This window comes from Monodon monoceros, unplaced genomic scaffold, assembly GCF_005190385.1.
Source record: "Monodon monoceros isolate NGI ecotype Baffin Bay Population unplaced genomic scaffold, NGI_Narwhal_1 Super_Scaffold_21, whole genome shotgun sequence".
Taxonomy (NCBI): Eukaryota; Metazoa; Chordata; class Mammalia; order Artiodactyla; family Monodontidae; genus Monodon; species Monodon monoceros.
In genome coordinates, this window is record NW_021703778.1 from 86,922,659 (window position 1) to 86,938,321 (window position 15,663).

Genomic DNA, 15,663 nt, shown 5'->3' on the forward strand with positions numbered 1-15,663 from the left:
AGTTTCCAGGTGCTAATATGCAGCCCAGTGTGGAAACCTCTGACTAGACCAGGGGTTCTCAACTTATAAGGTACATCAGAATCACTTGAGGAAACTTTTTAAAAAGGAAAAAAAGAGAAAAACAAACATTTGCTTCAATAGATTGAGAGTGGTGTCCAGGAACCAGCATTTTAAACAATCATTGCAGTTGGCCACCACAAATCACTCTAAGAAACAATGCACAGCCTTTGTCAGGTTATCAATGAGTACATTCAGCAGTTTAGGTGACACTGTCCTGCCAGTGCTAATGATCCTGCCCTAGGAGTTTTAGCCAGTGTTTGAGGGCAACACATAGCCTTTAAAAATAAAATATATTTATACTCTTAAACATAAGGTCAAAACCAAGAGAATTGTGAGATAATAATTCACTCACTAAAGAAGGGAAAGGTTTTCAAACAATTTTTTTAAACCTTTAAACAGACCAGTTCTTAGCACTCGACGTATATCTAATGCCTTCTCCATCATTGGTTAGCCTGATATGTGATCAGAGGTAGTGAGTGATTCCAGCTTACCAAATGTAACGTAGATTATAAAAGATACACATTCTAATCATAAGCTGTAATCTAATCTGTACAGTCTCTATGTAAGAGATTGGACATCATGGATATTAAATAATACTAAAACAGTGAATAATACACTCTCAATTTAAAACAATGAAACTTCACAATATTTCCCTCACATAATAAATTTCTACATGTAATATTGGGGGAGGGGGATCTAGAAAACACTAACGGTATCATGCTGCCTCTTTTGTGAAGAAGCTATTTACTAATTTTCCACCATTCTTGTCATTATCTATAAAATGGGTAGTTGGTATGTATCATTCTACCTTAAGAATTTTTTTTAAAAGCACAGAAAAAGTAACCACATGTTAAGACCACACAGCAAATCAGAGGATAGCTAGAACTAGCAGTAAGACTTTCCACTTGGAAAGCTGGGTTCATTATCTTATCAGCTTGACAACTGTATCACATAGTGTGTGATGACTGTTACTAAGAATTATAAATATTTAAACACATGTGAGTGTGTGAAAGCTACATCACCCCCGCCAAACTTTAGGAATAGATATAATCTACTTTGAACCCAGAAGCAGCATAAGGAAAAAACAGCAACAACAAAGCTAGGAAGCAGATATAGTATATGGTTAGTGGAATCTACATGGCATCTTGCTCACCTATCCTATGTCTAAGATGCTACTATTTCCTGTGTACACACTTTTCTATCATGTTCTTCACAAAGGCTTATACCACCTCTTTTCCAGTGGCATATGAGATTAAACAGCTGGCAATTCTTCTCAACCAAACAATGAAAAGGCAACTGCCAAAACCCAGCGCTGTATTGCCAGAAAGGCAATTCATTTCATAAAATGAGAAACTGAAACTTTCAAATCCACACTTATTAAGAAGCTAAACAATTCATACTAATTTTTAACCACTTATAGTCTAGACTATTAAACCATTTTCCAGTTTATAAGTGACTTAAGGCCAAAATAATGAATTTTAAAAAGCAAAACAAAGTTGAAAAATTACATATAAAATATCCAAACCAAGTGATATTATGTCTTCTACTTAGGAAAAAAAGCTTCTTGAATGGCTGAAATGAAGATAGAGAGACAGCAGTCATGGGAAAAGGATTTCAAAACATAACACAATGGTATAAGGCACTACCTTAACTTCAGTCTACACTGGGTCATCTTAAATCCAGAACATGAAGAGGGGAAGGAAGGACACAAACATCCAACTTCTCACATCCTTTTAGCTGGTTTGGCAGTTAACTGCTTTTCTCTTTCAAATTCCTTCTCCCGTTGCTGCTCCCTTTCCAACTCTTCTTTTTGCCTCTTCTGCTGCAGTTTAAGTGCTCTTTTCTAAGTCAAAAAAATTTAAAAACCAAGAGAGCAAAAGGCTTATAGGTTATGGCCTAATTTAAAAGTAGTAGTGGTTTTAGAGAACTAGTGGTTTATGGGGGAGTGCAATATAGGGGTGGGGGAGTGGGAGGTTCAAACTACTGGGTGTAAGACAAACTCAAGGATGTATTGTACAACATGGGGAATATAGCCAATATTTTGTAATAACTGTAACTGAAAAGTAACCTTTAAATATTAACTAAAAAATTAAAAAATTTTAAGTAATAGTGCTTTGATTTAAGGTAATCAATAAATAATAATAAATTTCATGTTTAACTTTTAAATTCGTTCAGAGTAACTTTTTTTTATTGAAGTATAGTTGCTGTATAGTATGTTACAGGTGTACAATATAGTGATTCACAATTTTTAAATGTTCTGGGAAATTTAAGGTCTCCTTGATAAAAAAATTCTGTTACTCAAAACTCTTATTATTAAATGAGAAATACAGTAACATATTCAGAGAATGTGAGCTCACCAGCCCAGCTATTAGTAGAAAAGCCCAGAGTGGGGTTAATAAGAATGTGTTTTAAAAGAAAACAATGTACCATGAATTAAGTATCCTATTGTATATGAATATATAAGAAGTCAGAAAATGAATACTGAAGAAAAACAGACAATTAAACCTCTACTTCTATAAAGACTGTGAAAGAATTTTCAACTCACTTTTAACTTTGATGTCTTTTCATGAAGCATCAGCATCTCCTTTCTTATATTCACCAACTTGGCATGATAGTGTTTAGCTTCAGTGAACTTAAGATGGAAAAGTAAATTTAAAAGTCAATTTAAAACAGACTGAAATACCAAAATGGATAAATAAATCAATACCTAAATTACAGTTCATTCTGCCTAAATTTGTCAAAATTTTTGAAGATCTAATTATCCCCATATTTTAATTCCAAGATTCAAATTTAATTTAAACCACTAGTAGGCTTTTGAGAATACTTGATTCAGTTCAGATTGATTAAAAGTTACTAAACATAAAATAGACATTTATATTCTGTACAGATAACATTTTGCCTTAAAAACATGCAATATAATTGGGAGATTGGGACTGACATATATACACTGATATGTATAAAACAGATAACTAATAAGAACCTGCTGTATAAAAAAATAAATAAAATAAAATTTAAAAAAAAAACCCAAGCAATATAATTCTAAAATTTTAGTAAGACTATCCAACAATGCTATCAGTTTCATTTAAGAAAAGTAAAACACTCTCTACTGCCTTTACAAGGGAGAGACTGAGCCAGGGTACACAGGACAGTTTAAGTGAAGTGTCTGCCCATCAGGAAAAACCAAGCTGTGGCCAGAGAGACCTGAGAAGGCTGTGGACAAGTCTGATCATATTCTTTGGGCTTCTGAAGTCAGACCAAGGAGAACAACCTCTGTAAGGACACTTTTCTTCCCAAGGAGTGATAAGTATAGACTTTCCATCTCAGCCAGAGGTGGGAGAGAAGGAAAAAGAAACACCTCATTCTTAGGAAGGAAGGTAACAGAAAGAGAAGATCAGGTAAAAAAAAAAGGGAAGAAGTGTCAGTAGAGAGATTAGCAGCCTTAATGTAGCTACAAGTAAAGTCAGAGTCTGATGAGCTCTAGAGCTTACAGACCCTCTTTCTCTCTCTCTGGGCTTCTATTTTTCAGTTCCTGAATGACAATCAAAACCACTCTTAGGTGACTTCCCTGGTGGCACAGTGGTTAAGAATCCGCCTGACAATGCAGGGGACACGGGTTCGAGCCCTGGTCCGGGAAGATCCCACATGCCGTGGAGCAACTAAGCCCATGCGCCACAACTATTGAGCTTGTGCTCTAGAGCCCGCAAGCCAAAACTACTGAGCCTGAGTGCTGCAACTAGTGAAGCCCGTGCGCCTAGAGCCCATGCTCTGCAACAAGAGGAGCCACTGCAATGAGAAGCCTGCACACCGCAATGAAGAGTAGCCCCGGCTTGCCGCAACTAGAGAAAGCCCACACACAGGAACAAAGACCCAACACAGCCAAAAATAAAATTAAAAAAACAAAAAACAACAATAAAAAAAACACCACTCATGGGCTGAGAGAAGGAAAAAGAGCAAGACTTAGTTTCTGCCCTTTCAGATGGAAGCGACAGTATTACATATGCTTGGTTCATTCATTCAACAAATATGTAGCTCTGCTGCAACATGAACTCAATGGAGAAGACAAAGACCACCTCCTTCACAAATCAAGAGCTACTGAGTAGAAGACTTTGTATTTACTACCACAGGCCTCTGCCTAATACTAGAGAAGGTGGACTTGGTTTCTGATTGTTATAAAAGGAAAACATTAATAAGCCACATTTTTCCAATGAAAAGTCCATTCTTTGACGTATATAGGAAAGTCCACAAAATCATGCAAACTAAGCTATTTCTAATGTTCCGGGTAAAGAGAAAGGTAGCCACAAGTTCCTTATTTCTGTTAATTCTCCATTTCCTAAAATAAAGAGTATTAGTTCCTCTCATCAAAAAGCTATAAAGTTTCTGATGAAATTCAACTACTGTCACTTAAATTGAAAGATATAAAGGGGACGTAAAGGACCCTCAAACAGTGTATTTCAGTGTTAATTTGTTATGACATTATGAAAATGCCATACAATTAAATAAATGCTAATTTTAAAAACCATGTACTTGATAAAGAGAGAGGTGCTTTCCTTAAGGGGAAAAATAGTACCTCCAAAGTTCCTTACTTTTACTTCTCTTTTATTAGTCTTTAATTACGAGCAGATCTATTCCAGACTTTCATATATAAGTTCAATTTCCTATCACAAGTTCAACATTTGAAAGCTAATAATTCAAGACAATAGAAGGTCTAATAAAGTAAATCAAGGTTTCCTGTTAAACAACAAATTCTAAACTTTAAAAATTAGAGGAAAACATACGTAAGTATCTCAAACATACATAAGTACAAAGTTGGGAGGATAAACCTAGCTATTTCTAAAATAAGATGTCATTAAGCTATGTCAACTAAATCATACTTACCAAAGCATTAATATCCAACATAGAATGACATTCTTTAAATTTTGAAATCTCTTGTTCCAGTGTATCTAATAATACAACTTGGTTCTGTCTGAAACAAAAGCATACAGCCAAAATAAACTTTACATACTTTAAGTGATGGTTCATTAAAAGCAACCACATTCATCTTGGTTAATGTTAAAAGTAGAAATTAAGTTGGAAATTTATTGACTCTCCAAGGCTTATTTAGCTTATCATAACCTTTTTCAAAATAATATTCCAAAGCCAAAATAATATTCCAATATTCTGATAATTAAATACGTCTTTTATTCTTGCCTCAATTTCAGATTTGAATAACATCAAACCATTTAAAATTATTTTATTACTTATTCCTAACAACTCTCTGTATTATCCCCAAAAAAGTTTTTTTTATACTATCTTGCCCAAGAAACTTGATGTTTTATATATATTAAAATTGTAACATCATCATAAAGGAAGAGGAGCAGTGACTTTTTAGATTAGAGTTGGAAAAAAATGCAGTATCAAGGGATAATAATCAGTTGGTGTGATCTTGGAAATTTAGTTTCTCTGGACCTAAATTTCATTTACAAAGTAAGAAGGTCAGACCAAGTAATTTCTAAGACTCCTCAATAAAATCTGATTCAAAACTTGCTATTGAGGAAGAGAAGCCAACTTCTCTGATATTCTTCTCCAGATCAACCAATGCTAGGATCACAGGAATAAGTGACACTGTGGGGGGGGGGGGTCACTTAATTAAATATTTTAAAGAATACTACAGACAAAGAAAAATATGACATGATGTGCTTGCAGAAGTATGCTAAACAGAGAACAACAATGAAAAAAAGAAATAGCAATGAAGAGACTGAAGGGCAGTTAAAACATCTCCACCATCTAGCAATGAGTATGGCATATCCTACAGGTCTTAAGTGTCCCTTCAGCTCTGACTGGAGACCACAGAAGGTGAAACCAGAATGGATGAGAGGAGAACCCAGCAAGCCAATGATCCAAGACAAGCAGGACAGCAAAAACAAACTGTTACAACTGGAAAACAATAAAAAATAAACAAAACCAAAAGTTGGTTCTTCCAAAATATTGATAAAACTCATAAACTTCTAGCTAGACTAACAAAGAAAAAGAGAGAGGAGATACAAACTACTAACATAATTTATGGAAGAGGGGTCATCACTACTTATCCCATGGACATTAAAAGGATAATAAAGGAATACTACAGGTAGCTCTATGCTCACCAATTTGATAACTTAGATGGAAATGACTAACTCCTTGAAAGACACAAACTACCAAAACTCACACAAGGAGAAACAGATAATCTAAGTAGGCCTATATCTATAAGTAGTAACCTTCCAGAAATCAAAGTACCAGGAACAGATGGCTTCATGACGATTTCTACCAAACATTTAAGGAAGAAATTATACCAATTCTCCACAATCTCTTTCAGAAAACAGAAGTAAAGGGAGCACTTCCTAACTCATTCTATGAGGCCAACATTATCCTGAAATCAAAACCAGATAAAGACATTATAAGAGGGACTTCCCTGGTGGCACAGTGGTTAAGAATCCACCTGCCAATGCATGGGACACTGGTTTGAGCTCTTGTCCGGGAAGATCCCACATGCCACGGAGCAACTGGGCCCATGCACCACAACTACTGAGCCTGCACTCTAGAGCCCACGAGCCACAACTACTGAAGCCTGCGCACCTAGAACCCATGCTCCACAACAAAGAAAAGCCACCACAAGGAGAAGCCCACACACCACAACAAAGAGCAGCCCCTGCTCACTGCAAGGAGAGAAAGCCCGTGAGCATCAACGAAGACCCAATGCAGCCAAAAATAAATAAATAAATGTATTTATTTATTTTTAAAAAGACATTACAAGAAGGAAAACTATAGATCATTATCTTTCAAGAACATAGATGCAAAACTCCTCAACAAAATATCAACAAATCAAATCCAACAATGTATAAAAAGAATTATACACCACAACCAAGTGGGATTTACTCCAAGTATGCAAAGCTGGTTCAACCTTTGAAAATCAATCAATGTAACCCACATCAACTGGTTAAAGAAGAAAAATCATACGGTCTTATCAGTGGATGAAGAAAAAGCATTTGACGAAGTCCAACACCATTCATGATTAAAAACACTCTAATCAAACTAGGAGGAGAGAGGAACTTCCCCAACTTGATAAAGAATATCTTTAAAAAAAACCATACAGCTAATATTGCACTTGTGGTAAGAAACTAGATGCTTTCCTCCTAAAGATCTGGAGCAAGGAAAGGATGTCCACTCTTACTACTCCTATTCAACATTTTACTGGAAGTCCTAGCTAATGCAATAAGACAAGAAAGGGAAATAAAAGGTATACAGATTAGAAAGGAAGAAATAAAACTGTCTTTGTTCACAGATAACATGATTGCCTATGTGGAAAATCCCAAAGAATCAACAACAAAAACCCAGGAACGAATATGTGAATATAACAAAGTTTCAGGATACAAGGTTAATATACAAAAGTCAGTTGCTTTCCTATATACCAGCAATGAACAATCAGAATTTTTAAAAATACCATTTACAATAACCCCTGTCAGATGAAATAATCTGGTATAAACCTAACAAAATACGTATAGGATCTATATGCAAAAACTATTAAACTCTAATGAAAGAAATAAGAGATATCTAAGTAATGAAGAGATATTCTGAGTACATGGAATAAAAAACTCAATAGTGCTAAGATATCAATTCTTCCCAACTTGATCTATAGGTTCAATACAATCTCAATTTAAATCCCAGAAAGTTATTTTGTAGATATCAACAAACTGACTCTAAAATTCACATGGAAAGGCAAAGACCTATAATAACTAAGACACACTGAAGAAGAACAAAGTTGGAAGACGTACATTACCAAATTTCAAGACTTACAGAAACTACAGAAATCAAGACAGCAGGATATTGGTGAAAGAACAAATACACTGATCAATGAGACAGTGTAGAAAGCTCTTAACTAGACCCATATATTTCTCTTTGTTCTTTCTCTGAAGTTTGCTCATCTTTCCTTAACCCTCAAGAAGTTTAGTAACTGCTTATTCATCATATTCAACTGTTATAAACAGTAGCTGATTTTACTATCATCATCATCATCACTGTCTAGACGCCTAGGAAGATAAATGGGGTTATTGAAACACTAAATTTTAGCCAATGTCCTCATCAATTAAACTTTCCAATTAAACCTTGATTCCTAACTTCCTATAAATAAAGTGTTACCAGATATGTTTTGTTTGCAGAGTTTCTTACCTTCCTTCAGTCTATCATATATCATCCAAACTCACCCACAAAATCTTTGACTTTTCTGCCACAAGGATTGGCTGGTGTTAAAATACAAGATATACCACACACTGGGGAATAAAAATAATCTTACTTGGAACTAGCAGAAAACTAAGAATGTTACCAGCTCCCATAACTACAGTAGGGTACTACATGTAGTAGAACACAGTACCACTTTTATATTCATTTATCATCTTCAAACCCAAGGATTATAACATTAGTTACTAATATTTAAAAAATGGACATAGTTGTTGATTATTCCTCTCCTTTTGCCCTAATAAAGGCCTCTGAGATCAGTTTTCAAAGAGTAAGTCTTAGAGCAGCAGTGGTTCATAGCCAGTTTAAAGGTAACCACCACAAAAAAGAAATAATAGGCCAGCTTGGGCAATCCAGAGAGGTCCTGACCCAAGAGGAAGAAGCTCAGGCTGCTGTTTCTGGGTGACAGCTGATAAAACCCGAGTGTATATTTTTGCATATTGATTACACTTTATGGATTCCATTCTTCCTTATCCTGTTCCTCTCTTATTCTCCAATCCTTTATTTAGCTAGTAGAGTTATAAACTAAGAATGAAATGGGTCATCTCCAAAAAAGATAATTAGGGATTTCTGGCAACTCATGTGAACCAGCAATTGAAAACAAATGTGACTCTTACAGAGGCAATTTTGCAGCTCTACTCAGAAACAGGTGTATACCCATTTGCAACATCCCCAAGAGGCGATTCTTTCCTAAAATAGTGGAGAGACACCAAAACTAATCAAAGAGTCTAGATAAGATTTAGCAGTACTTCTCAGAAGAGACCAAACACTCTAGGAGCATTCACTTCACTTTTTACATTTAGATTACTGTGTAATCTAAATTACATGTATACTATGTAATTTAGATTACTCCACTCCCATTTGCTAACACAAAAGACACAGAAATACTCCATTGTATTAAATGTTACAAAATATTATCCCTAATACAGTATATACTTTACTTATACAGTAAATTATGACTATGCCAGAGAAGAAATGAGTGCATCTATGTTTTTTTTCAGCTCACGTGAGTTCCTGGAGAGCTTGTTTTGATCTCTGCAGATCTGGCAAGTAGTGAGAAAGCAAGCCTTCTGCCAGTTGCTCCACAGCTTTGTCTTCTATGGTCAAGTCCTCTATTAACCCTTCATCTGGAGAAGTGTCACTTAAACCTGTCCCCAAGCAAAAAATCAAATTTAGGAAGCTTTTAAACTGACATAGGGGTAAGAAAGTAGCAGGGAGGGAGGAAAGGAGGCTGGCAGTGGAGTTCAGAGCACACACACAGGATACTATAGGTATCCTTTTTTTTTTTTTTAACTTTTACTTCCTGAGCATCCTCTAAAAATCAAGTTATGAGCACTCAAAAAATTTTAAAGCTACTAGTACAAGGTAAAGTCTAGCTGAAAAGAACATTAACACACGCAAAATTCCATATGTGTATGTATTTTTCAGGGAAGGGGATTTAGAGTTTTCAATGAATTATTAAAGGAGTCTGAGGCCTAAATGGAAGGAACAGTTACTGAATGGAAGCAAGAAATTCTTCTTTCCAAAAGCTTGCAGAATTTTTTTTTAATTAATTAATTTATTTTGGGGTATGTTAAGTCTTTGTTGCTGTGCGTGGGCTTTTAGTTGCGGCAAGCGGGGGCTACTCTTCATTGTGTTGCACAGGCCTCTCACTGCGGTGGCCTCTCCCGCTGCAGAGCACGGGATCCAGGCTCACGGGCTTCAGTCATTGTGGCTCGTAGGCTCCAGAGCGCAGGCTCAGTAGCTGTGGCGCAGGGGCCTAGTTGCTCCGCAGCATGTGGGATCTTCCCAGACCAGGGCTCAAACCCGCGTCCCCTGCATTGTCAGGCAGACTTGTAACCACTGCACCACCAGGGAAGCCCCTAGAGATTATATATTTTTTAAATGCAGGGACTTCCCTGGCAGTCCAGTGGTTAAGACTTCGCCTTCCAGTGCAGGAGGTGCAGGTTTGATCCCTGGTCAAGGAGCTAAGATCCCACATGCCTCCCGGCCAAAAAAACCAGAAGGTAAAACAGAAGCAATATTGTAATAAATTCAATACAGACTTTAAAAAAATGGTCCACATTAAAAAACTTAAAAATTTTTTAAATAAATGCAATACCTAAAAATATTTTTTTTCAATTCTATGGAAGTAATATGGGTCAACATTTATTTTGCATAGAGCTTGATATTTATATGTAAAGGGAGGGTTGTTTTGTCATTTGTTAGCAGGAAAGAAATTTTCTAAGAATTTCTCCTCTCTTGAAATTCAGAACCTTAATTTACCATAGAAAATAGTGTATAATAATTGTCTTCTGTGTAAATTTAGATTTGATGCCAGGAACTATTTTATTCCTACCTTTCCTTTGAATAATAACAGTGTAAGCATTGTACCAGGCATTCAAAAATGTCTAACATGAATACCCATCTATCACTACTCCTACCGAGAAAAGTACAGAACAATTTCTAAACAGGGTTCAATGAATGATTTGTAAGATTTTAGAATCACTGGTTTAGAATTAAAAACAAAAAAAGTGAAATGGCCACATTACTAAAATGGTACTCCAAAAGCATTTTTAAACTAATACTAAACTCTGAAACACCTCTTTAATCATAATCTGGTAATAATCCATAACATCAAATTAGATCATTACACAAAATACATTCATCACAATACATTGCTTATAGTTCATTTCCAAGTATAGTTTTTACCACAGATTTAAATTTTGGCAAGATTGAGGAAAACAACATGCTGTCATATTCAAAATTAGCTTTTAGAGATCAAAATAAATTAGCATGGTTTTTATTTGGATCCTGAGAAACATATGAACAAACTTTGGAATTCTCTAAATTGCAAGGCAATATTCAAACAAGTAAGAGCTAACTAGAAACTGAAGCACTCCACAAGTGAAATAAAAATATAGTGGGAAAAGTGAAGCATTTACAGATATTGCCATTGATGTTTCATCAGATGGGAAGTGAATAAAATATATCATTAATGTTATATATATTATATTATTATGATTAATGTCATTGCTAAAGGCTTGATTACAATAACAGTGCAAACAGCAGCAACTCTCTTTAAAAAATATAGAAGGGGGCTTCCTTGGTGGCGCAGTGGTTGAGAGTCCGCCTGCCGATGCAGGGGACACGGGTTCGTGCCCCAGTCCAGGAAGATCCCACATGCCGCGGAGCGGCTGGACCCGTGAGCCATGGCCGCTGAGCCTGCGCGTCCGGAGCCTGTGCTCCGCAACAGGAAAGGCCACAGCAGTGAGAGGCCCGCATACCGCAAAAAAATAAAAATTAAAAAAATATATATATATATAGAAGGGCTTCCCTGGCGGCGCAGTGGTTAAGAATCCACCAATGTAGGGGACACGGGTTCGAGCCCTGGTCTGAGAAGATCCCACATGCTGCGGAGCAACTAAGCCCAGGCACCACAACTACTGAACCTGCGCTCTGGAGCCCGCAAGCCACAACTACTGAGCCCACACGCCTAGGGCCCATGCTCCGCAACAAAAAAAAGCCACCGCAATGAGAAGCCCACGCCCTGCAACAAACAGTGGCCCCCGCTCACCGCAACTAGAGAAAGCCCACACAGCAACGAAGACCTGACACAGCCAAAAATAAGTTTTAAAAATAAATAAATTTAAATATATATATATACTTTAAAAATATATATTTAAATATATATATACATAGATATGTATACATATATATACATATGTATATACATATATATACATAGAAAACATAAGTATTACAGACAAACAGAAACAACCAAATAAGGATATTTCAGCTTTAAGGAATAACAACCAATACACCTTCCTTAAACTATATATACATTTTAACTCACACCAACCCCCTTACCCTACCCCAGTCTTCTGGTTAAATTATTGGAAGAGTCGAAGTTTCTCATGTTTTTACACACATTTATTCACTAAGTTCAAGGTACTTTATTGTGGGAGACAAGAAACATTTGCTGCACATACATTTTATGTACTAGTTTTTGAGGTTACAACAATAAATTAGGCAAGTCCCCATCCCTGAAAAAGCTCAATACAGGGGAATCAGAGAATGTGAGAAGTGCCATAGATTAGAGAAAGATCACTTTCATCAGGGATATCAGGGAATAATTCCTAAAGGAGGTGTGGTGGGCATCTGAGCTGAAGCTTGAAGAATGGATAGAATATTCATTCCTTTCTTTTTTCTTTTTAACTGTTACTCATTGTAAAAACTTAAAATACAAAAGAAGGGGGTATAACCTGAAAAGTAAAAATACTCCTCACTACCTTACTCCACAGAGAGTCACTCTGGAGTTTCTTACATAGCCTTCAAGAAATTGTCTTTGCATACACATGGTTAAACCCTGTTTTTATCACAAATGAAATCTTGTTTATACTGTTCTACAAGTTTTCTCATAAATATATATCTCACATATGGTCAACGTGTATGAATCTACTCCATTCTTTTTAACAGAATTCTACCACATTTTGTTTAACCAGTTCCCTATCGTTATGAACTAAATGTGTCCTTCCCCCAAAATTCACATGTTGAAGCCCTAACCTCCAATGTAATGGTATCTGGAGGTGGGGGTCTTTGGGAAATAATTAAGTTTAGATGAGGTCTGAGTGTAGGGTCCCCATGATGGGATTATTGACCTTAAAAGAAGAGGAAGAGAGACCAGAACTCTCTCCTTCCACCATGTGAGGACACAGTGGAAGGCAGCCATCTGCAAGATCAGAAGAGGGTCCTAACCAGGAACATATTTTGCCCACACCTAGACCTTGGGCTTCACAGCCTCCAGAACTTCAAGGAATAAATGTGTGTTGTTTAAGCCACCAGCCTATGTTATTTTATTATAGCAGCCCGAGTAGACTAAGACAAAGAAAATACTCCACTTTTTGCTTTTTCAAACAATGTTGCAGTGAGCTTCCTTGCTTGTCTTTGCATATTCATATCACTGTTTCTATAGAATAAATTCTTATAAATAGATTAATGGAACAAGGTGTTTATGCATTTTTTAATAGACATTGCAGGGACTTCCCTGGTGGCGAAGTGGTTAAGAATCTGCCTGCCAATGCAGGGGACACGGGTTCCACCCCTGGTCCGGGAGGATCCCACATGCCATGGAGCAACTAAGCCTGTGCGCCACAGCTACTGAGCCTGCACTCTAGAGCCCGTGAGCCACAACTACTGAGCCCACGTGCCACAACTAGCCCGCGTGCCTAGAGCCCGTGCTCTGCAACAAGAGAAGCCACTGCAATGAAGAAGCCCGCGCGCAGCAACGAAGACCCAACGCAGCCAAAAGTAAATAAAATAAATTTATAAAAAAAAATAGACATTGCAAAACTGCTTTCCTAAGAGATGTCACCAATTTACACTTCCACCATCAGCAACCTATGAGGGCTACTATTTCCAAATGGGTAAGAATTCTAAGGCAGGAGAGGAAGGGATGCAATATGGGTAAAGGAAGCAGCATGAGGAAAGGTGGGAATATAGGATGGCTCTGGAAAGAGAGGTTAGTTTGGGGGTGTCTGGAGCATGAGACATATGCAGTAGTGAGCTCTAAGACCATGTGGCCAGCCTATGAGGACCCTTGAATGCGAAGATAATGTGTTTGGCCCTTAATTTAGTAAGGAACCATTTAAGGTTTCCAAGCAAGGAAATGGCATCATGGGAGCTTTATCTTGGGGCAGTGACGTGACAGTGGGATAAATGGAATGAATAAGAGACTGGAGGTGGACTAGCCTTACAACTGTTGTTGTAAAGGTGAAAATGCAAAGAGGAGATGGAAATTGTACAGTAGAATCCCCTGGACTAAACAGAGGTAGGAGGCAATCTGGAAGGAAAGAGACAAGAGTAATGTCAAAGTTTCAAATGATAGTGACTTGGCACCATTAATAGGATCAGACATCTACTTTTATTTATGTACATGCTGTGTGTGAGATTAGTGCAAAATAACCATGTCAGAGTACCCAGCAAGCAGATGGAGGAGGAAGCAGAGAGAGACCCAACCTGCACTTACATACAAGGAAGTGATATTTACAGAAGCAACTTAGGAAGGTGTGAAGAGAGGGAGGTCACTGAGGAAAAGCACCACCAAGAAAGGGCTGAGAGCGCTATTTTGGGGTAACCCCTATATTTCTGGAACAGAAAGTACAAGTAAAGGTACATCCGAAGTCCTGAAGCCTTTCTCACCTAGGGTTCCTCATCTAAACCGCAGAACACAGAAACTGCTTTGAGTGACTACCTTCTCAATTCTCCCTAGGATAGTACAAATATAGTATCATTATGGATGCAGAGCAAGTCATTCATTACATTCAATAGATGCCCTAGGCCATTAGGGTTTAAATCTCTCCTCGAACTCGGGCTGAGAAACTCAGGCTGCTGGAAGAAGGACGCAGTAAGGTCAAAACGCAAGATAATCATTTCATGAGTGAGTGTGCAATATTACTGGATACATCAATTCTCTGAATTACAAACCAATCATCCTTCTGGTAAATTCATCCTCAACCACTAACGTGTAACAAATAGCCAACAGTGTGCTGGAGTCAATACACAAACTCAGAATGCCTTCACCATCAACCCCCACCAACAGCACCCCAAACACCGCTTCCCCCCAGATCTCGTTTCCTGCCTCCTCCTCTGGCCAGGAGAGCCGGCAAGGTTCCCTAGTTCAGCGCTGGGCACAGAGCCTCGGGGCGGCAGCTGCCGAAAGCACCTTATTCCTGCGGGGCGGCCCGGAGACCCACCCACTCGGGTCCCGCCCGCCCCGCCCGCCCCGCCCCGCCCCACAGCACGTACCCGGCGTCGGGCCCCCGGCCTCCAGGCCGTCGGGTGGCCCTGCCAGGACCCCATCCAGGGAAGGCGGCCCAGGGACACTCATGTCCCTCCCGCTGGGAACAGGGATGGGGCAGTAGTACAGACTGTCAGGTACAGTGAAGAAGCACCGAACGCGTACAGAGCCCAACGGGACAGAAGCGACGGTCGCACCCGGAAGTGACGGAAGCGGAAAACAGCTCGGGGCACGTGACCGAGGGTCCGCCCTCCCGCTTTTTGCCTCCTCCATCCACTCACCCACCGCGCTTCGGGGGTTCCGGGCGGACGTCCTAGTCTGGTCGGTCGGTGTCAGTAGAGTCAGCTGGGCGGGGCTCACATCCCTGCCTCCGATGGTGGTGGGGGGATGGAAGGGGCGGTGACAGGAAGGCGCAGCTTTTCAGCTTTGTGTCCTTGTTAAGGAAACACCTTAGGAAGGACTGCGTGCTTTCCCTGAGATTTGGACCCATAAAAAATTCAGTGTTTAGCTCTCTTCAGCTTTGCTAATTGGGGGTCTGCCAGGATTCGTCTCTCCTCTTGTTGATTGTAGGTGAACGGTTT

At 38.4% G+C, this 15,663-nt stretch overlaps 1 protein-coding gene across 1 annotated transcript; it reads right to left on the reverse strand.

The window, feature by feature from the left end:
* BLOC1S6 (biogenesis of lysosomal organelles complex 1 subunit 6) lies at positions 1 to 15,267 on the reverse strand. The gene is made up of 5 exons (XM_029236139.1): positions 15,091 to 15,267; positions 9,311 to 9,452; positions 4,936 to 5,023; positions 2,606 to 2,692; positions 1 to 1,903 (listed from the first exon to the last, which is right to left on the reverse strand). Exons 1-5 carry the CDS (start codon positions 15,170 to 15,172, stop codon positions 1,784 to 1,786), a joined length of 519 nt encoding a protein of 172 aa, XP_029091972.1. The 5' UTR covers positions 15,173 to 15,267; the 3' UTR covers positions 1 to 1,783.
* Positions 15,268 to 15,663: the final 396 nt, after the last annotated feature.